Below are 22,506 nucleotides of genomic sequence, written 5' to 3'. Positions count from 1 at the left end.
AGTGGTCTGCCACTGAGCTGTATTGTACACTATTCTGCGCAAGCTTTTTTCAACTAATTCATCTTGATCTAATAGCATACATATAGACTTACTCTTTTTAAAGAACTATTTAGTATACCATCGTTTGCTCATTCATTTAGCCAGCCCCTTACTGATAGACACATGTACTGTTTCTGTTTTATTGTCAGTACAAATACTGCAGTGATAGTCATAATGCATTTATTTTGACTTCTATTTATAAACATATCTCTAGGGTGAATTTTTCACATTAAAGCTGTAAGGTCATAGGATATGATTTACCATTCTGGCAGATATATAAGATTATTTTCCACAAAGGTTATATCTATTATTTGTCCAATGTAAGAAAATCCCTATTTTTCGGTTTTGTACACTGCACTGCTATCGATTTTTTTGTGTGTGTGTGTGTGTCTTTTGTCTTTTTATTGGTACCAGGGATCGAACTCACGACTGCCTGCTTGCAAGGTAGGCGCTTATGCCGCTGAGCTAAATCCCCAGCCCTTCTATCGAAATTTTTAACTTGACAATCTTGATAGGTGAGGAGGAATCTTATTTAGTACATTTTTAAGAATGAGATTGAACATGTTTTTTTGCATTTCTTTTATATTAATGTTGTCAGTGTTTGAATATGGCTTTCTCTGATTCTCTCAGATTAATTTTTCTTTCAGACTTGTAGTTTCAAATGTGTTGTTCTGCCCCTTAAATGATCCAGAGATGGCAGGGGGAGTCTTTCTTCCCCCCACCCCTGCAACCTAGTCTAATTCTGTGTTTTCTTTAGGTGAGATGGGCAGACCTAGAAGAAAAGAAGGACGCCGATAGGAAAAGGGCCATAGGTTTTGTGGTTGGACAGACTGATTGGGAGAAGATCACAGATGAAAGCGGTCACCTGGCTGAAAAAGCTCTCAATCGAACCAAATACATATGAGATTAGTTTTTGAATGGAGTCATTATTCCTTAAGGTAAGACTGTCTAGTCATATAAATAGCTTACTATGTTGTTACTTTGAAAGGTGTCAAATAAAGAAGACAGTATGCTTTGCTAAAAATGTTATTTTCTAGTTTTGAAATATGTGCTAGTTGCAATATTTACAATACAAAATATTAGATAAGTAAGCAGTTTTCTATAACCTGGCTCATTTATAAAAATATATGATGAATAAAGCTTGAGTTCTATACATTTGGGAAGGAGTAGAGTCATGTTATGATATGAGGGCTGCTGAACTTTCTGCCTGTACTTTCCAGGTGTGACGACTATTTCTTTTCTTTCCAGGTGGTTCACTTTGAGGTGATCTGAAGTCAAGGCCTCGTGGAGCTTCTTTGTGTGTCACCTCGCCTTCACGTTTCAGTTTTGTTTTGTTTCTACTGCTTTAGTTTTTTAAAAGTTCTCCAGTGTCCCCAAGAAGTATTAGGTCTTGCTATACCCAAGCAAGACATTAAATTTTGTTTTGAACTACTTTGGGAGGGAGGGAGTACTAGCTTAACCGCTGAAGCCAGGTGGGGGCTCGCTGGAGGATTCCAACAGACTGTTTCCTCCTCTGTACAGTATCACAGACTCTGTCATCATTGCTTTGTGGCTGTTTTTGTTTTTTACTGTATGTAACCAGTAGCTGATTGTACTAGGATTAAAACAATAAACTTTCACCATAAAGCCAGTGAAATTCATGGGCTATACAACATGGGCCCTTTTCTCTTGTGTTCTTAATTTTATTTTTATTGCTTTTTAAATATGGTGTGTCCCAATTACATGCTAGCTAAAGATCCCAAACTGTGTTGTCACTGTACCACTAATCTGAAGCACAATGTCAAACACAAGGTTCAGTGATATTCAAAACACTCATCTTTGTTTAATAAACTTCTTTTAGTATCTTGAAGACCAAGTTCAAATATTCATCAGTTTCATGGAACATATCTGTTCTGTAATTTTTTTTAAATTTTGAAGTGTTTTCTCTGTTCTTGTTTCCCACTTCTTTGTGCTATATTATTTTGATATGTTTGTTTATTTGGTTAGTCGGTTGGTTGATTTTTGTTCTTTGTTTTTGCTGATCTGACTCTGAATCCTGGTAAACAGAACAGATGACTTCCATGTAATTTGAGCTTGTTGCCTTACTTTGAACTTGGAATTGTTAGTTTTTAAATCCAGATCACAGGGAAGGTTTGTGGAGATGCTGAGCCCTCTGGCATGCAGCCTTTAAGCCTGTCAGGTTTTCAGGTTCTTGTCAGATTGCTCACCAATGGAAAGCATGACCTTCTGCATAGAACTTACTCTCCTGTGGATAATCTGATTGTCTGTGGATAATACAATTGGAGCCCAGGAATAGATAGCTAAAACCCAGGTATTATTATTCTTCAATCACAGAAAAAGAGGCTCTTTTCCTTTCTTCATTTTGCAAGAAAAAGAAAAACAAAAAATATGAAAGAACATAGGAGATTCCTTCCTCAAATGCTATTTCCTCTTTGTAAGCTCTCTTAGCAATTTGTAGACGTGTTCACTAAAGATACTGACATTTGAAGTGTTCTCTTTCAGGCAACAGATGACTATCCTTTAGTTTTATTGTCTACATTAAATACTGTGAGTAGAGCTAATACTATAGTCTAGTAGTAGGACTTTAGGTTCAGCAATCAGATATTACAGTATGGAAGACTAATTTCATAGGAATTCTGGTAAGTTTCTGTATTTGTATCCTTGAAATTATGGGTGTTTTAAACCTAACAGCCTTTTAAAAGTTAGCACTCAATATCACATGTACAATTTGCTTCATTAAATAACTGATCTGTAGTATTTAATAAGCTTTTTGCACTGCTTACTAGCTTATAATACATTTCTGTATACTGATCTTTTTCTGCTGCCTTCATTATGTTGGGTGAAGGTACATCAAAAAATAGTCAAATGTAGTTACTGTTTATACAAAGACTCATTTACTAAAACTACTCATGCCTTTCTTGTCAAAAACAAAACTTCCAGAATATGTTTTTACTTCAGAATTGCACGGAGGCTTCTTTGTTCTAACAGATGCTTCGTTTCAGTTATGCTTAATCCTTCTTAGTATATATTCATAATGCCAGGGAAATTGGAGTGCTGGCCACCTGTGAATCATGGACCTTGCAGCCAGGGCTTTGTGTGTGCTCTTAGACTAGGTAGGGAGAAGAATCAGCAAAAACAGAAATAGCCTCTGCGGGTTTTGAGAAGCTACAGATTATCATGGCCCTAAAGAACAAATATAGCATTACTTACTTTTAAGAAATTACTATAACAAATAAGGGCTGAGGATTTAGCTCAGTGGCATAAGTGCCTGCCTTGCAAGCGCGCAGTTTTGAGTTCAATTCCCAGTACAAAAAAAAAAAAAAGAAATTAGTATAACAAATAACTTCAGTGCAAGAAAATGAGCCAATACAGTACTGAAAAGAAAGTAGTAGAGACAGTCCATTGATTTTGCTAAGTCAGTACAGGGTGTTAAGAAATTCTTAAAGTTAGCCACACAGGATGGTGTATGCCTATAATTCTAGCTACCCAAGAGACTGAAGCAAAAGGATTATAAATTCAAGGCCACTCTGGGCAATATAGTAAGACCATGTCTCAAAAATTTTTAAAGGGCTGGGGATGTGGCTCAATGGTAGAGGGTCTTGCCTAGTATGTATGAAGTCCTGGGTTCATGCTTTACTAACAATAAATTCATAATTTTTTTTCTTGAACTTATTAGAAACAATAGATGGAAAATCAAAGGGTATCTTGGAAAAAGTTGGAATAGGTAGGAAATGCCTTCATTGCCAGTTGTAATGGTGCATTCCTGTAATTTCAGCACTTTGGGAGGCCGAGGCAAGAGGATTGCCATGAGTTGGAAGCCTGCCTAGGCTATGTAGTAAATTCAAGTCCAGCCTGAACTACATAGCAAGATGCTCAAACACAAAAACCCTTGATGAGGCAAATACTTTAAGTTTATTAAGAGATGCTATGGCAACACAGAGGACCAAATGTATTTCATTTCTTTCCTAGCATTTTATTTGTTTTATTAGCATTTTTCTAATCCCAGTAAACTAGTATGTTGTTAAATTTTTATTTTAATCATACTAACTTTAATTCTTATGATGTTTAATTCTTGTTTTTTAATACAAGATGTTAGAGAATGTTTCAGATAATTTTTTAAATTGATTTATTGAGATGGGGTCTTGCTTATACAGTTCAGACTGGCCTTGAATTTGTAACAGTCTCCTTGCCTCAACCTCCTCCCAGATACTGAGATTACAGGCAAGCTCTGCCACACCTAGCAGATATTCTTTTTGTTGTTGTTTTATTTTAAAGAGAATAAAATCAGACAAAAAGAAACAGAATGAAGCCAATCAAAACAAAACAGTGAAAGTGATACAGGACTTCAGGATAATAGGAAATGAACAAATTGTTACTGTAATACTTGCTTTTCAAAATTGCTGCCCATACCATCAGACATAATAAAACACAAGAGAATAAAACCAATCAAAATAAAACATTGAATAAAACAGCAATATTAGATTTCAAAAACAAGACAAAAGAAAATTCCCATTGTTGCTGTATTGCATATTGTTATCCTCAAATAGATGTTCAAACCACTAACTTTAGGCCTGCAAAGTCAATCAAACAATACAAGCATTAAGTTGTTTTTGTACCTTAGTAGCTATTGACTCAGCCTGTGTTCCTCCAAATCAGCCAGTTGCTTATGGAGATGTGGGGGTTTGGCTCTTCCTGTCACTCAGCCTATTTACTGGCTGGCTCATGGGAAGAGCAGTTTGGCCTGTTTCTCCTCGCAGCCCATAGTTACCACTGCCTCATGAGAAGGGTGAATTGGCTTCCTGTTTCTCCTTTTGGCCCATGGCTGCCACTGGCCAGATATTGTTGACTGAATGTAAAATTCCGTGCAAGGAAGTTGATAGATGCAGAAAGTTTTTGTCTTGAGAATCATTTGTGTATAACTGAATTAGCTTGTTTGAAATATTTTAATGATTATAGAAATCAGTAATATACAATAGTCTGATTTTGTCATTCGGTGGCTTACGTAAATCTCTAGAAGTAGAGTTTGATTCAGATATTAATGAATAATCCAAAAAAATGTTCATTGGCAAAGATAAAATCCTAAATTTTCTATTTGTACTCATTTCCCTTATGAAAGCTAATTGATTAAGCAAACCAAAGTAGATGGCTTGCCTCTAATCTCAGCACTCAGGAAACTGCAGTAGGAGGATTGCTGCAAGTTTGAGACCAGCCTGTCTCAAAGGGAGAAAAAAAATCACTTGTGAGTTACTACTTTTTCACTTGATAGTTGCTTTTTTGAAATTTGAAACATCCAGCTGGCTTAAAAATAGTTCAGTCACCTTTTAAAGTCAGATACCGGGGCTGGGGATTTAGCTCAGCGGCATAAGCACCTGCCTTGCAAGCAGGCGGTTGTGAGTTCGATTTCCGGTACTGATAAAAATGAAAAAGACAAAAAAATAAAGTCAGATACCATAGGCTGTGCTATTCTGTGCTGTATGAAACAGTTCATTGTATTGAACTGTTCATTGAAACAGTTCACTGTATGAAACAGTGTGACTGAGAACAATTTTCAGGTAACCATGGAGATTTAAGAGACAGGTGCAGAAGCTGGTTAGAACATGAATAATGACAGAAAGCAACTACCAGACCACAGATATGAACAAAACATTGATGGCTTCCACATATTCTAAAAGGCACTAATCTTATTAATACATAATACATTCACATTACATAAAATTGAAAAGATTCAAAAATGCCTATACTAAAGTGTCCTATTTTTATCCTCAGCTTTTTAGTAGCACATCTGTATAGGCAACAGTTTAAAGTGCTTTTGTTTTGTCTTATGTGGGTTTGTGTGCCTGTACCCTTTGAAAAGAATTCTATAGGTTAGCGTATTAAGTTTTACCTGGTTTTTGTGCAGTCACTGGTTTGTTTTCCTTTATGTCTTAGCTGTTATTTAGATCATATATAAAAGATTCCTATTTTCTCCCTCTTTAATTTTCTAGACATACCGTCTTATTTACTGAAGATCTGAAAATTTTTAGAAATTGCTCAACTATATTTCTGTTCATGGTGTAAAAAGTATGAGATACAATACAGTTCTATTACAGAGCCACCCTTGCCTGCCCCTATATCTAATCCTTGGCAGTCACTGATCTATTTTCCATTTATATAACTTCATCATTTAAGACACAGTGTACATATGGTATATATTATAATAACCTTTTGTGATAGAGGTTTTTCATTTAGTATAATTTCCTAGAGATTCATTTAAGTTATTAAAGGAGTCAGTGATATAGCTCAGTGGCATAAGCACCTGCCTGGCAAGCGTGAGGTTGTGAGTTAAATCCCTGATCCAAAAAAAAAAAAAAGATAATAAATATGTAAGTTGTTAAGTGTACCAATAGTTTTTTATTATTATTATTATTGCTGAAAGGCATTCTGTTCCAATCTCTTTTGTGACTGTAGGACATTTTATTCCTTTACTAAGATTTAATTTACCAGGCCTCAGTAGTCATGTTGTCTTTTGCTATTATAAATTGTAAATTTCATGTATACTCAAATCACTCTGCCACTTCCTACACCTGCATCATTTCTAGCAATGAAGGAACAATACATTACGTATATGTCCCCAGAGAATGACAAGCTCAAGAGCCAACACAACTACCTGAGAACTACCAAGAGAGCATGACACAATGACAAAGGCAGATCGTGTTTCCTGAGAAATGGAATTCTGACAAAGCAAGGAAGCACGGCGTTCAGCGAGGACCAGAATGGCTGGAGACTGGTGTTTCCCCTGCTATACACAAGACTGAGAGTCAAGCGCTAAGGCCACTGTCCTTGAAACCTGGATACCTACATGCACCTGCGCCTCATGGACTGACCTGATCAATAATACTCTGGTCCATCACTTTCACATCTGACCAGCAACAAGGAGCATCTTGCTGCCCAGGGATGAGCTGCTGCATCCTGGACTGTTCACTGGCAGTGCTTTGCACTGTGGTCCCTCGAGGAGCCTATGAATTTAACAGTTTATGGTATAGGGGAAAGCTTGACTACATCTTTCACTTCAGAACTGTGAACTTTGTGCCAAATATTCATATTCTTGTTTTTGATTACAGGTTATAAATCAAAAGTCTTACCACATTTGAAGGATTGGAATAATCTCTTCTGTTGTAATGTAAAATCCTACTCTCAGTTAATATTTCTGATAATGCATTCCTACTTAACTAGCTATGTCTAATGTTTATTTTTCAAAAAATAACTTAGAGGTCTCAGTTCTGTAAGGAAGACAGATGACCTCAAAATGGATCAGTGACTCCTCTCCTGCCTTCCTCAAAGAGCCTTAGGAGTCCCCAGTGCTTTGGCACAGTCCTTTTTTTAGTCACATAACCGTTTCAAGACAAGACTATGATAAACTTAGTTGTATGACTCACATCTTTTGAATAAATACAAAGGATGTGCCTTGTGCACTTGGCAGGTCACACAGTTCAGCAGGTGACACATGGCTAAGTGCAGACTGGCAAACTAGAAAGGATGGTGAGTCTGGTTAGAGGGTTAGCACCTGCTCAGCCATAGCAGGTTCCCATGTAGGAATACGGGTCTCAGTTTGCCAGATTTTCTGGAATTTTCAAGAAAATTGAGGAATCTGGTTTTTTGTATGTGTAAGACCATTCGGTATTTTAGCACCAGAAACTCTGTTGGGGGGAGATGCAGTTATAAGTGCTTTTGCCTCATACCCTGTCCCACATCTGAGTTGATGGCTTCTGCTCAAGCACTTGTTACTAAAAGATATTTATAGGAAAGGGAACCTGAGGTTATATTATGAAGATTGACATACACATATACATATGTATATGTATTTTGACCACAGCTTTCTACTTCTGCTTTGGAAAAGCAGTTCTATTTTCATTGATCCAGATGGCAATATTTGTGTAATACACTGATGCTGAATTTGCAGCGGGTTAATATTGGTCCGTTGCTTATTTTCACATGGAAGCATTTCCTTCTACTCCCTGCATACATCTTACCAATGCCTCTGTTTCTCAAGATGCAGGTAAGCACCTTGTGTGTATTCAATTAAATCGTGGGTTCAGATCTATGCCAGAAAAGATGATGAAAATGGCTTTTAAGTGAAACAGCTGATGATTGATCTGGATGTGAATTTGATCAGAATGTCCTGCTCTAAATTCTACCACTTTGTTTCTGCTGAGGAAGGGGATGAATGTCATTAAAGCTTCTTTGCTGGTACCGATCACTGTTAAGATGCATATACTTTTGATATATTTCATTTCTTAAAGTGTGTTTCAGGACATTACCTTTTTCATACTCATTCAGTCCAGCTGTAAAATAGATTGTTTTTTCACTGTAAAAATTAAGATGTTACAGATAAAACATACTCCCCTTACACATATATACCTTAAATCTTAGAGTTAATTACTGTTACAATTTTTGACTATAGCTTTCCAAACATTTTTGTGTGTTTGTATACATATTACCTGTACTATAAAAGTAGTCTTTTTTACATGAGTAATCTTTGCATATTCTGCAGACCCACTGTTTTGGGTTCACACATACATACACCTGCATGTACATGTAAAAATACATTTGCATGTATAGGTGTATGTAACATTTTTATCCTTGGTGTTTTGCACTGTCTTAACAGTGTTGTAAAATGTCCTTGTAAATGTCCCTTGTGAGTATATTTTTAAAATTTCCTAGAGAAAGTACAGAGGAATGTAATACTAAGCTATAGGAAAAGTTTCTTTTATGTCCATAGTGTGTGTGTGTGTGTGTGTGTGTGTGTGTGTGTGTGTGTGTGTGCGTACGCACGCACGCATGTGCACATGTGTAAATTTTAGAATCCTAATGTTTGGAGTAGCAGAAAGATCCTTGGTATTTTAAAATTCCAGTTTTATATTCCACCCTCATTTGAATTCTACTCTTTTAATTTAGATTTGGAATTGATACAGATAAGCAAAATTGGTTCAAAGTCATAACCTGGTTGTGGGCATAGTGACATACATGGCATACATCTATAATCCCAACACTAGGGAGGCTAAGGTACGAGGATCACTGTGAGTTTGAGGCCAGCCTAAACTACACAGCATGACCCTGTTTCAAAAAGACAAAGTCTTAACCTAGTTCAATGTTAATAAGCTCTTGAGCCAGACATGGTGGTACATGCCTGTAATCTCATTACTCTGAGAGGCTGAGGCAGGAGGATTACAAATTTGAGCCTGTTCTGGGTAACTTAGTGACTTACTGAGACCCTATCTCAATATAAAAAAGGGTGATGGTTGTAGCTCAGTGTGAAGGCCATGAGTTCAATCCCCAGTTCCACACAAGCGTGCACACAATACCTTAGAATTTTAGTAAGCAGTTTAATATGCATTTGGAAGTGATGCTTTGTGTTGTGGGAAAATTAAAATGTTACTTGGGAAAATAATGTCACATAGTAGTTATAAAATTCGTTTTTCCAAATCATTCTCTGTTTATTTGTAGTTAGAACAACTGAGTTCATGCCTCAGATGCCAAGAAATGTTTTCTTGTGTCACAGCCTCTTCTTTAATACTAATTTGAAAGATACAGTTTGGGTTCTGTGCCCTTATTTTTAAAAAAAATAGCATCGTGGCTGAGGTTATAGTTCAGTTATAGAACGTGTGCTTTGCATGTGGGAAGCCCTAGGTTGAGTTCCCAGCACCAAAGTATTTAGTCAAGTCTGGAACACTCACTTTTCTTGGTAGAAACCAATTTATTTTGGTATTGAAGTTCTTTTAAGTTAACATGCTTTGAGAATTTTCTGTCTCACTTGAGATGTTTGGCAGAGCCTCACAATACCTGAAAGGCATTATGCTCAGCGTTCATTGTCAGGGCAGGAAGTAAGCCACTGACAGTGAAGCCCCGGCTTCGGGGATTGGTTAGTGGAATAATTGCTGAGATTCTGTAAGCATTCAGACACTCGCTCCTTTCTCTATGCATGTTTGGAAGAACTGTGAAATAAAAGCATGACATACAAAGACTTGTTTTCTTACGGAGCCTTTCAGACTTAAGAATCAGACAGCTCATTGCAAGTCAGAATCTAGGGTTGTGACCCAGGAATTGGTAATCTTTTAAAGACCACCAAATAGTTCTAAAGTGCAGCCAAGTTTGAGGACTGGTAAAGTAAAGATTTATCTCCAGGTAAAAATGGATTTATTAAACAATTTCCAAAGGCCCTGGCCAGTTAGCCAACTTTACAGCTGGGAGTTCGTGTTGTTAGAAGGACACTGCTAATGATAAACTTTTTTTTTTTTAAAAGTATACGTGGTAAAACCCACCTGGCCTGCAAGAGCTTGCTCAGTTTCCAAAGATGCTTCATAGCCAAGGACAGCTTCCAGTGGTGGCAAATTTACAACACACGTGCCCCAGCGGGTTGTTTGTTATCACTGAAAGTTCTACAAGGTTTTCCAACCCTGGTTAGACACGGGAGAATTAGTCTTAGTGGAAGCCAACATATAAAATGCCTTCTGATCTGAAACATGTGCCCTGGGCCTGAAAACAAACATTGGCTTCTGCAATTGTGAAGTTTCCTCACAATAGAAATGAGTTGTGGTATAATGGTGAACTTGAAAGGAGAAGAAATCCGTTTTCTGGAAGAGGTTGTATGTGAGAGAAGAAAACTTCAGAGAGTAAGCAGGAATTTGTCAGTTGCTTCAAAACCAAACCAACCCCAACAAAGTGAAAATTCTATGGAATCAAGAACCTAGAATGCATTTTACTAAATGATGGTTTTGATACATTAGATAATTGGGTAGCTGTGGCATAAGCATCCTGATAGAAGCACTGTAATCCCCTGAGGCATGGACTTTTTTGCTGCTACATTAAGGGACATAGTATACTCCAGTACAACTCTTTTAAAGATCCTGCTTTCACTTGTGATTTTGTTCTATTTTATTTTGTTTTACTTTAAAGTAATTGTAGATGCACTGATAATTCCAAATGCACTGTAGATCCCAAAAATGTGTGTATGGTAATCATGTGTTCTTCACTCATGTTCCCTGATGGTAACAATATGTAAGAGAAGTGTACATCAAAGCCAAGAAACTGGTGTTGGCATGCACAAGAGTCTATTCGCATTTTACCAGGTTTTACTGTGTGTGTGTGTGTTTGTGTTTCTATGGAATTTACTGTCTTGTGTAGTTTCATATAAGCACAACTCCATATGAGATTTTAAAGAACTATTAAGGGACATACATACAGAATGAAATCATTTTGTAGTACCATTACCAACTTTGGACAGAGATTTTGTATTGTTTTAAGAGGGTAAGTAGCATAAATTATGTAACAAACTGCCTTTTTCTTTTTTCATGGAATCATGATTATAGGTGCTTTTCTCAATAAGTGTTCAGTAGTTTAGAGTGTGCTTACTTGTTTTATTTGAAGGGAATGAAATGGATATATACTCCAAAACATAAGAGTCTGTTAGTAATCTTAGTTTTGGTACAAATCTACCAATTTTGGATCCATAACAATGGACCTAAATGCTAGAAAGGTCTTTTTCTGCCAACTTTCAAAACATTTGAGACCTTATCTGTAAATAGTCCATGCATCTTTTCTATTTCCTCAGTCAGTAAGATTGACCTCCTAGAGAAATATTTTGATGTGTGGCATTTAATAGGCATGACTTTGGTGTGTAGAAAAAGTCACAACATAGTCTAAGTATTGAATCAACATATGGAACTCTGCCTCACAATTTTTAGGTTATAACTTTCTCTAGCATTTAACGATACATAATTATGTCTACTGTTCACTTGGCATGAAAATTTAAATTATCTTCGCACCTAGTATATCAAAATAAAAATAAGAAAGGGCCAGGGATATAGCTCAGCAGCACCAGCACCTGCCTGGCAAGCACAGGGTCCCAACTTCAATTCCCGGTACAAAATATATATATGCCCAGTGGTAATAAACTTTCTGTTTACAGGATTTGCTGGTAAGTCTACAGGCTAGGAAACGCTCATGTCCTGTTTTATTACCTGCATCCCACTATCTTTTTAGAAACTTTTGAGGCAAGAATTAAGGAGAAAAGGATTTCTGGAGCTTGTTCTGGATGATCCAGAGTCAGTAAATTTCAGCTCTGATGAGGTAGTGTGAGATGTGATGAGAAAAGAAGTGTCTAAATACCAAGATAGTCATCTTGAGCAAAATCAGCTTCAGAATTTCACAGAGAATACATTCTGCCAGACACAGTTACAGTGTTTTGTTAGGAATTTAATATAGTGAATGTTCAGCAAAACCTCAAATTAATCTTCATAAAGCTTCTGAAAGCCTATTTAGAAACAGACTAACCTGCTGCCACCCAAAAAAGTGAATCTTGAATAATGTGGGAAAAGGTAACCACCAGCCCATTTATGAGAGAGCAGAAAAGAAGATAATCAACTTGTCAAAGAAAAATAACCTAAAAAAAAAAAAGAGGGTGGATTGTTTTCAGTACAAAGTAAACTAGTCTTTATGGACAAGTAAGCTTGAACACAAATTATAAATGTTAGGAGAAGGAACCAGTGCTGGGTTGGTGATGTGCACCCTCCCTGCCCCTCACCCAGCCAGAAAGGAACCAACAACTTTTAACAGAAAAGCTGCAAAGATACTTCAAATAAATGTACAGAAGTTAAAATATGTGGGTCAAAAACAGCCTATTCAGTGGACATAGAGACGGTCCTTAAAAAGCAGTCCAGATGGTAAGTTGCATAATGTTAGAAATAGATTAGTCACTAAGCTTATAATAAGATGTCAAAAGTGCAGTGTATTATATTGGCCTATGAAAGACAAAAATGTGTTTTAAGAAACAATAACAATTAGGACACAAGTTCAGTCCCAGCCTGAGCAACTTAGCAATACCCTGTCACAAAATTTTAAAAATACCATCAAAACTTTAGGGAGAAAAAAGGAAAAACCAACTAGCCAACACAATAGTAGTTACATCATATGTCAAATACATCAACATAGGACACCGAAAGAGTAGGTGAGGTGATGCAAATGGGGACTTTTTACCCCCAAAATATGTTAACAGTTTAAAACTCGTGCTACTATCACAAGAATTAGTGCATGTTACTATACAGTTATATGAAAAGCATGATTTAAAAATATGTTTTGTATCAGTAATGTCCAATCTGTGTCATTCTAGAGTAATTTTTTTCTTATATGACAGTACAAATTCATGACCTTGCTAACCTTCTGTGACATCTGAGCATTAATATAGCTAATATTCACTAACAATACACTGGGAACATGCTAAGCATTTCACATATAGTATTTTAGCTAAACCTTACAGCAGTCCTGTAAGACAGGTGCTATTTTCTGACCAGTGTTTTACAGATGGGACTCTGGAGGCCAAGTTTACTACCACTGGGCTTATTTTCATATATTTTTTTTTCTTTTGTACCTAGAGGACCCTTACAGAGGTCCATAGCTGCGGGTGGCTGAGGCCATGCACCTCCCACAGTACTCAGAAAAGGCATGGGCTGGGTGAGGAAGCGAAAGGGGTCAGAAAAGCAATGTTAGATACTAAGGGTAAAGTGGGGATCAGGCAAGAATACAGACAACATGCTGGGGGTTTAGCTCAGTGGCGTTAGTGCCTGCTTGGTAAACACGAGGTCATGAGTTTGATCCCCGGCACCAAAAAAAAAAAAGAATACAGACAACATTCTTGATTACGACAAATAGATTTTCTAGGCCAGAAGCTGTTTTCTAGGAGAGAAGAGTCTGAGCCACCGAGATTGTAAATAGGAGAAAAAGGGTTTCCTAAGAGGGAAAATTTAAGAATTAGCATTTGTTTGAAGATAACTGCAAAATTTGGAAATGCAAAACAAGAATTTGTGAGAAAATCTTCAAGATTTGGTGCAAGAGGGGATTTAGCTCAGTGGCATAAGCGCTTGCCTGGCAAGCACAAGGTCCTGAGTTTGATCCCCAGTACCAAAAAAAAAAAAAAAGATTTGGTGCAAGAGAAGGCAGAGTATGAATGGATGAACACTTAAAGCTGGTGAGATTCCTCTGGAAGCTAGCATCTGCTTGGGCTTTACTTTTAAATTCTAATTAATCATTCAACTCCTGAACACGTGGTTGTTCTGTTTAGGTTTATATAGTCTGAAAGCTTTTTCTTGATCTGTAAACATCTAACTGGAAAATACTCAGTGAATCATGTTCCACTATTGAGCACTTAATAAATATGTGTAAGCATAGGGAACTGAGATTACCGCTAGGGCACAGCATGCGTTATGAACACACTCAAGATCACAAGAGCCCGCTCTTCACATGTGCGTTTGCGTACTTACTGTAAGTCTGACCAATATTTCTATAAAGTCATGAGAAGTTCTACATCCGTCATATCGTTGCAACCTTATCTTGCCCCAAAGGCCTCAAGCCTGAAAACAGTGAAGAATTAATTGTAAAGCGTTGGTGAGGGGTGTAGCTCAGTGGCAGAGCATGCACTTGGTTGTGATGCCCCGAGTTCAGTCCTCTAATGACAGCACCAATAGCAAAAGAACTTCAGAGCACTCTTCAGACTCCGTATACACTTCATCATCAGCCTGATGAAATTACAGCTTATTTTAGCTAAGGTGTTATCTCTTTCCCACCCATCATTGTGGTTCCTTTTCTGTTTTTCTCAGTACTAAGAAAGCCATGTGACATTATACGAAATCTGTGCAAATACTTAACAGTTTTTTGGGGGTTTTTTTCAAGTTTTTTTTAAAAGAAGGATTTTTTAAAATGTATTGCATGCCACAAATGACTCAATGATTATGATAATTTGGAGTGTATAAATCTTCATGAAACAAGTTACAAATTTTTTTTTGAGGAATGTGGGTGTGGGTGTGTGTGTTGGGGGTTGAGACAGGGTCTTGCTATGCAATTCAGGCTTGCCTTGAATTCACTTTGTAGCCCAGGATGCCCTGGAACTCAAAGCTATCCTCCTACCTCAGCTTCTTCAATGAGATTCTGTATTTTGTCACTGAAAGTGTTTTTACAGTAGTCCTCTATAATGGGCTCGATTTTAGAACTTTACAGTATTATGTTTGCTGTTTATGTTTTGCCCATTCTGTGGTGGATAAAAAGTGGTCCAAGGCACCTCTTCTATGCCCAAGAGATGCCTTTGACCTCTTACTGTTTGAATCTGGTTTGGAGTTGTCCACACTCTCGCATATTGGAAATGAAAGGTCCTAAAGAACTTTTTCCTGCATGGAATGCCAACTAACTGCCTGTTTTTCGCCAATAAATGGGTCTTGGCTCCTCTATGTTGCTGTCATCACACTCTCCAACCCAGGTGTGTCACCCACTATTGAAGATTAAACAACAGTGTAAGTGCTTGAGCAGACTGTGATCATGTCTGATTTGGAAGAGAACAATACTCACATATACCTTAATGGAAAGAATGACCAGACCTTTGGCAATGTTATGAATGCTGAAAGAACACAATAACCAGCTCAGCTTACACTCAAAAAGTGTTCCTAACATTAAAAGAGATATACTTGGTAGAAACCGAAAACTGTAATAAAATAGAATTCTGCTGTTGGCAGAGCGTATGTATTTATACATTCTTCTGTGTTTAGTTCAATGGTTAGAGAGCACTTCCTGGAAAGGCCTGGTACACAAATGTTTTTAATTTGAGCTTGCACATTTCATCTAACTGGTCCTCAGGACAAGGTTCACTACCCTGGAGGTGGCTTGACTCAGTGTTTAAAACACACTAATGAATTTCAGGTTTGGGACAGAGAAAAAGGCTGCTGTATATTGGACAGTCGTGTGAACTTGGAGTTATTTCCCATGAATGTCTTAAATCGGTATGTAATGTCGCTCTGGAGAGTGGGATGTTCTGTCTCCAAACAGAACTGACTGTCCTGGGTCTGGGGATTTAGCTCAGTGGCACAAGTGCTTGCCTGGCAAGTGTGAGGTCAACCAGTACCAAAAAGAAAAAAAAAAAAAAACGAACTGATTACCCTTGCCAAAGATACTTGATTCTTGCCTATATTTATTGTGAGTTTGGCAGAATCCTTCATTTTAATAAGGGGAGGCTGAGGAAGGACAAAGATTGTCCTTGTACAATTAGATATATTGAAGGACACTTAAAAATAACCCTTAGCCAGGGGTCTAACTCAGCAGTACAGCACATGCAAAGCCTCAGAAAGCCCTGAGTTCTAGCCCCAGGGCCCCCCCAAAAAAATGCTTAACCTATGCACTTTATGCAGATATCATCAGCAAGAGTTTAAGGTTTCCATCCTCAGCTCATACCCCCTCCACAGTCACGGAGTGCTAACTGGAGCTGAATATGGAACTTGTTTTATGTAAATAGAAAGGAAAGAAGCTAATGCATTCACAGCCAGCCTCTAGTCAGGACTTCAAAGCCTGAACCATATGTTACCACCACTCTACCCTACACACCTTTGGCAGGGCCTACGGACTTGGCTCTGACTAGTTTAAAAGACAAGCAATTCTTTGGCTTTGCAAATGACTTTTTCTATATACTCAGATTGAGTCATGATTTCTGTTGGGCCTCTAAGAAAAACAAAGGGCAGATTTCACAGACTCTTTCATCAGTGGAAGTTTGACTGTAATTTCTTTATAGAGAGAGAATTTCTGTTTCTCTGTGTAATGCGTTTGTCTCAGCTGTGCTATTCATCATCTGTGAGGCTGTGCACGGGTTGTGCTAGCTTGCAGACTAGGCCCGTTTCCTCCCTAATTGAAGTAGGGGGGCAAAAGATCTCCTAAGAGCCTTTGTCGCTATTACAATTTGAAGTTCTATTTCGTGTGTTTCATGAAAGTTGGAGCATCAGTTGTGTTGGTCAGGTAAACTATCTAGGTTGTCTAGCTGACACACTTTCCTGGCGGACAGGTGTGAACAAATAACACTCAAGTACGGCAGGGAATTTGTGTTGGGTTTGCGGACTAGACTGTGCTCCTAAATGCCAGCCAGGGATTGTCAGGTGACAGTGTCACAGGGATTGTATCCTGTCTGGGATCCTGAGTGACAGCATGAGCTAGTCCAGTGTGCTGTCTGGCTCACACTCATGTTGTGCCTACTAACCCACATGTCCTAGCTTCACAGCCTTTAGGGAGTTACCTCATGGTTCACAAACTTCTGTGCAGTCATCTTAAAAATGAGGTTAATGAAGTTAATAGGGCTTGTCGGCGCCTGCCTGACAAGTGCAAGATGAGTTCAATTCCTGGTACCAAAAAAAAAAGTACAACTTTTTTGGTGTGAAAATGTCTTAAAAAATATTATATATGAAAACATCTAACAACTAATTGAAGGTAAGTAGAAATATATAGGTAACTAAAATTAAAACAACCATTTATAAAAACCCATATAAATCCAGGCATGGTGGTGCATGCTTATAATCCCAGCACTCTGGAGACTAGGCAGGAGGGTCACCACAAGTTCAAGGCCAGCCTGAACTGCATAGCAAGACTCTGCCTCAAAAAAAAAAAAAAAAAAAAAAACCTAAATAGGGCTTGAAGTTTAGCTCAGTGCCTGCCTGGCAAGCACGAGGTCATAGTTTGATCCTCTGTACCAAAAAAAAAAAAAACAACCCTAAATAAGGGCCGAAAATTTAGCTCAGTGATGTAAGCACCTTCCTGGCAAGTGGGAGGTTGTGAGTTCAATCCCTGGCACCAAAAAGAAGAAAAACGAAATAAATACCCATGTAAGATAATATAAAAACTGACAGGGGAAACATAAGCCATATGTCACAGAGTACTTTAGGGCATATTATCTTTGAATCTTTACAACCTCATTTTACAGATGGAAAGATGCTGGGATGTTCCCAGGGTAACGACACCTGGAGTTGAGATTCACAGTCTTCTGATTCCAACTTGTGTTTCTTTTACAGTATACCCCTAATGCATATATTTATGATTAAAGTTAGAATTGATGATTCTACACAGGGAAATAAGTGATCAAAATGGAAACAATATCTATTGGGGAGGGTTCCAAATATGCTTTTTTATATGACTAGATCTAAAATGCCACTTAAGATAAACTCAGGAAACTGGGCCAGTCACTCATTCTGTTTGATATTAACCCTGAAACAGCTCCTGAGGATAGCTGGAAGATTTGAATATCTCTGGAATGTCACTGTCCAGTTTCGAAATAATTTTATAAATGGGTTTCTTCCAGGATGGATCTGAGTCTTTCCCCGCGGATACAGCCCTGAAGAACTCCTGTAACGTCAAGCTGGCGATTTCCAAGAAGCAATCAGGAACCTGCATTCCCAAAGAGACCCCCAAGAAAGAGAAGACATGAGGCTGGGAAGCACCAGCACCACAGAGAGGCCCTGCCAGATGCCATCCGTTCCTTGAGTGGTGGCTAAAAACCTCCATGTTCTACCAGCCCTGGATTTCTGCAGCCCTGAAACAAACACACCACAAACACAAACCTTAAAATGACCTTAAAGTGAGATAGCCCTGAAACAAAATGTATTTTGTGGGAGGAACCAGTTCCACTAGTGGATACCTTTTAATAAGTAGGAAATGCTAATTGAGAGTAAATATGTGCTCCAAAGTATTCTTTTCCTTATACCTTTTGCAGAAAAGTGTCCCTAAGCCCATGACTGCTGAATTTCATCCAACCACTTTTTAGGGCTGGACCTTGAGGGCTTACATTCCTCAAACCTGTTAAGTAGGGCTGTTGCAGAACCCTCGCCAAAACTGGCATGGTAAGAGATCCTCCAGGTCCAGCTTGACCTGGGCCTGAGGCCAGTGTAGGCTTATGTTTCCAAACATGCTGGCTGAAAATCCGATCAGTGGACACCAGTAGTTCTTAACATTCTTGGAAATGACAGTAAACTGCTCCTGTAGTCACAGTCAACTGGGAGGCAAGAAAAGGGAAACATAGGCTGACCACCTGCAACCTGCAAAGTAAGAGGCCAGCCCAACAGCCATCAGCCACCCAAGCGGCCATACCTGTCTCATGATGAGAATTCACACCAATAACACCCAGGCTGGCTTTAAGGTGCCACCAGCATGCCTTTATGAAGATCCTGCAGGCTGGTCTCGAACTTACTGCCCTCCTAAGTAGCTAGGAGTATAAGCATGTACTACATGCATGTTCATTTGTTATTTCCGGGATGAATTTGAGGTGACTTGCCATGAAAGACCAACAGATAAAAGACTATTCACGTGAGAATACAGGAAAGAACTAAATGAGAAAAAGAACAGGAATTGTTAAGAAAACCTAGGCCAAGATAGCTGCACCTGAGCACAGCATTTATTCCTGAGCTTCCTAATATTAAGGCAAAAACAAGCTATCTGACTTGATAATTCCAAAGCATTAAGTCTAGACTAGCCTTAAGCCTGGTGGGCTGCTATACAAGCTTCAGCATGCAGACAAGCTGTTATTTGCTGCATCTACCTGTTGCCTGAAAAGAAGTTGTAGCTGTCATCTCTGGGTGAGATTGGCCACAGGCCACCAAGATTCTCAGTGAAGAGCTCTTTTCTGAAACACCAAACATTTAGGGAAGTCACACCTCAAAATACCTCATGGAACCCTGGTACTTTGTCTTACCTCAAAGTCACTTCCTTTGTTATAGTGCGTATTAAGAGCTCGAAAAAGTTCTGAGTCACGGAGAACTACCAGCATTTTGGGATTTGTGATGCCATCTGAAATTGCTTGCCGGGCGGATTTTTCCATTTGGATGTAATAAAACTCACGAAAGTTGCTGAACCACTTGATCATCTGGGAGGTAATGCAGCGGTTGAACTGTGCAAACAAGAGATCCATCAAGTCAGACATCTGCCGTGAGGGGCTCACAACCAGAACCGTGAGCAGCCAGAGGGGCAACAGTGTAATAGGGCCTTCCTTCTGAAAAAGAAGCTACATGGTTTTCCTACTCAGTTGGACTCAAAAATCTGAATTAGCTCCAATGCCCATTTATAAAGAATTTTATGGACTGAATTTATATTTTCACCCATGAGAACCTTTTTGTACTGTTGAAGTGTGACTTTGGGAGTGTCATCGAGGGTCAAGACCACTGTGGTGCTAGCATGGCAGCTCAAGGGCCTTCTGCCTGCTGAGGAGGGTCTTAGTAGTTTATCGCCAACTTGGAGTTGCAGAATTACAGTTTTCTTCAGGGATCAACCAAGCAACTGAATATGAGGGAAGGAGCTGAAAAAGCTTGAAAGGAATGAATCCAAAATATTAACAGCTCCTACCCCACACCCTGGGTAAAAGAGGTCCTCAGATTCTTTCTATGGCAACAGGCAAAGGTTGGCTGCAACACTGGCTTCTGATACTTTTCACTCAGTTTGGAAACAGTGACCTGAATGCAGATTTGACACTGTGTGACTTTGTGCACAGTCTTAAGGTCAACGTACATAAAGCCAGGAAACTAGGCCAAAGGGTCCACTTACTACTGGTGTTTCTCTTTTCCTCTGCCTTTCCGTGTGTTCCTAGGATTATCCACAGCTCAAAAGTCTAAAACCTCAGATAGCCAAACTTCCTAGCCCAAAGCTCTCCATGTGTGATTATTCCAGCACTCTCTCCCCAGACCTAGAACTTGCACGAGCCCATCAACAGCACAGAGAACTTGCAGCAGGGACCTTGAACTTGCCTCCCACAAGGCAAAACATCCTGCCACTAATTATGCAGAGGATGAGCCTCCGTTAATGACTTTACCTGAACATCAGGGAAATAAGCCTTCAGGAGGTTGGAGCTGGGGTATCGTGCGAAGAAAAACATGAGTTTGGCCTTCTTCAAGTGACCAGGGTTTAGGCCTTCCTGGATTTATTTCATTGTCAAGGAAAATCAACATTTTAAAACACCAGTTTATCAATTTCTTTTTTCAGATCATCCAAATAGTGTTTGCCCCATTCCTTGTGACTTCTATTCTCTCTCTCTCTCTCTCTCTCTCTCTCTCTCTCTGTGAGTGTGTGTGTGTGTGTGTCTGTCTGTCTGTCTGTCTCTCCCTCTCTCTGGTTGAATGGAATATTTTCTTTATTTTTCTCTTTCTGAAAACTTGTCAGATCAGCTGGATGCAATACACACAGTTAAGCTACAGAATTCGAAAACCACCTTGTGTGTAAAAGGGTATCACATGGCATGCGTAGATACTGTTGTGCTGTGTGTATTCACTCTTTTGAGAGTGAGATGAGTAGCTCTATCCTAGATAAACCATTTTGAAACCCTATGTAAAGACTGATTTCCCCTCTGCCTCAGCTTCTTCCCCTGGAGAGTGAGAGCTGCCCATAAGGCCTCCAACCCGGCTGTCATTCTAATTCCCCTGCAGCTGTAACCCAGGCGGCATGAGGCCAGGCCGGGTGCCAGTCCCTACTGTGCTCTTGCTCAGTGAAGAAACGTGAACTGTTGGCTGCGCCTGCCTCTCACTCTTCCCAGCCAGAAGATCAGTTCCCTGTGGAGCCTTTCCTCGTCTAATTAGGCCTTCCTCACCCTGAGCTCCCAAAGCTCTTTGTACAAAACTGTGTCATAGCAATGACCTTATAGAATTTTTAACCGCATGTTACCTCCCCATTTAGACTGTGAGCTCTTTGAGGGCAAGGACCGTATTTTTTTAATCTTTGTGTTCTATGTGCCTAGCACTAAACTAGGCACATAGTAGGTGCTCAATAAATGTGTGTTGGGTGAAGGAGTGAGTCAACCTTAATCCGTACACATACATGGAAATCAGGCTCCAAAGCGTACCTCTCACCCTGGGACAGATTCCTTTCTATGTAACAAGAACAGGAATCTGTGGTGCAACTCCCTGGTACCACTGAGGGCAGAAATAAAGACACATAAGATTGGTTAGCATCGGCTGGTCTGATGGCAGTGGGTTATCAGAACTTATTAACATTAGTGTCACTAAAGTTGGTATACCATCCCCCTCCACTGCTAAATTTGACTGGCTAAAAAAAAAAAAAAAAAAAAAAAAAGATTGGTTAGCATTTGGGGCTGGGGATTTAGCTTAGCGGCATAAGCACCTGCCTTGCAAGCAGGCAGTCGTGAGTTCGATCCCCAGTACAGATAAAAAGGAAAAAGACCAAAAAAAAAAAAGATTGGTTAGCATTCCCAAGGACACTCAGGCTGAGGGAAAAGAATCCTACTGATTAACTACAATCAGGTCTGTGAGTGCAGATAGGACAATTAAGACTTAGCAGTAGGGTAAATTATTTTAACCGAAAAAGCCAGGCCCACTGTGGTTATGGCTGACCTAAAACAGCTATGTGAAAGACCCTTGTCGCTTGCCCTGTTGGCCCTACTCATCATTCCTACAGGCTCACTAGTGCTGTAGGAAAGAATCTAGAATTTGGGAATGTACAGAAACTGACTTGGCCACTTGGTAGCTGTGTGGCCTTGAGCAAGCCACTTAACTTCTCTGGGCCACCTTTCTGAAACATAGACTGTAGTAGTCAAGGCTTGTGCGTGGCTGTCAGACTCTGAATTTGAATCTTGGCTCCTCACTGTCTCTCTGTTGCTTTTGGGCAAGTTAGTTTGTTTCTTGCCTCTGCCTCTCAGTTGCC

General features: G+C 39.1%; 1 protein-coding gene across 4 annotated transcripts in view; it reads left to right on the top strand.

Moving 5' to 3' along the window:
- Positions 1-21,632, top strand: part of Ylpm1 (YLP motif containing 1) — an 80,812-nt gene extending 59,180 nt beyond the window's left edge. For 2 of the 4 annotated variants that reach the window (XM_063240786.1, XM_063240788.1), the window contains 2 exons: positions 797-977; positions 1,288-1,691. In XM_063240786.1, the coding sequence (XP_063096856.1) occupies positions 797-943 (147 nt within the window). In that variant the 3' untranslated portion in view covers positions 944-977; positions 1,288-1,691. Of the gene's footprint in view, positions 1-796; positions 978-1,287; positions 1,692-18,169 lie in introns of those variants that run through there. The other 2 variants (XR_010044751.1, XM_063240787.1) reach the window with 2 other exon arrangements.
- The last annotated feature ends 874 nt before the right edge of the window (positions 21,633-22,506 follow it).

The sequence above is a fragment of the Cavia porcellus genome, unplaced genomic scaffold, assembly GCF_034190915.1.
Source record: "Cavia porcellus strain 051 isolate PalLab524CR breed Dunkin Hartley unplaced genomic scaffold, mCavPor4.1 scaffold_31, whole genome shotgun sequence".
Lineage (NCBI taxonomy): Eukaryota > Metazoa > Chordata > Mammalia > Rodentia > Caviidae > Cavia > Cavia porcellus.
The sequence above is the reverse complement of the archived record's forward strand: the minus strand, read 5'-3'. Positions and strand labels throughout refer to the sequence as shown.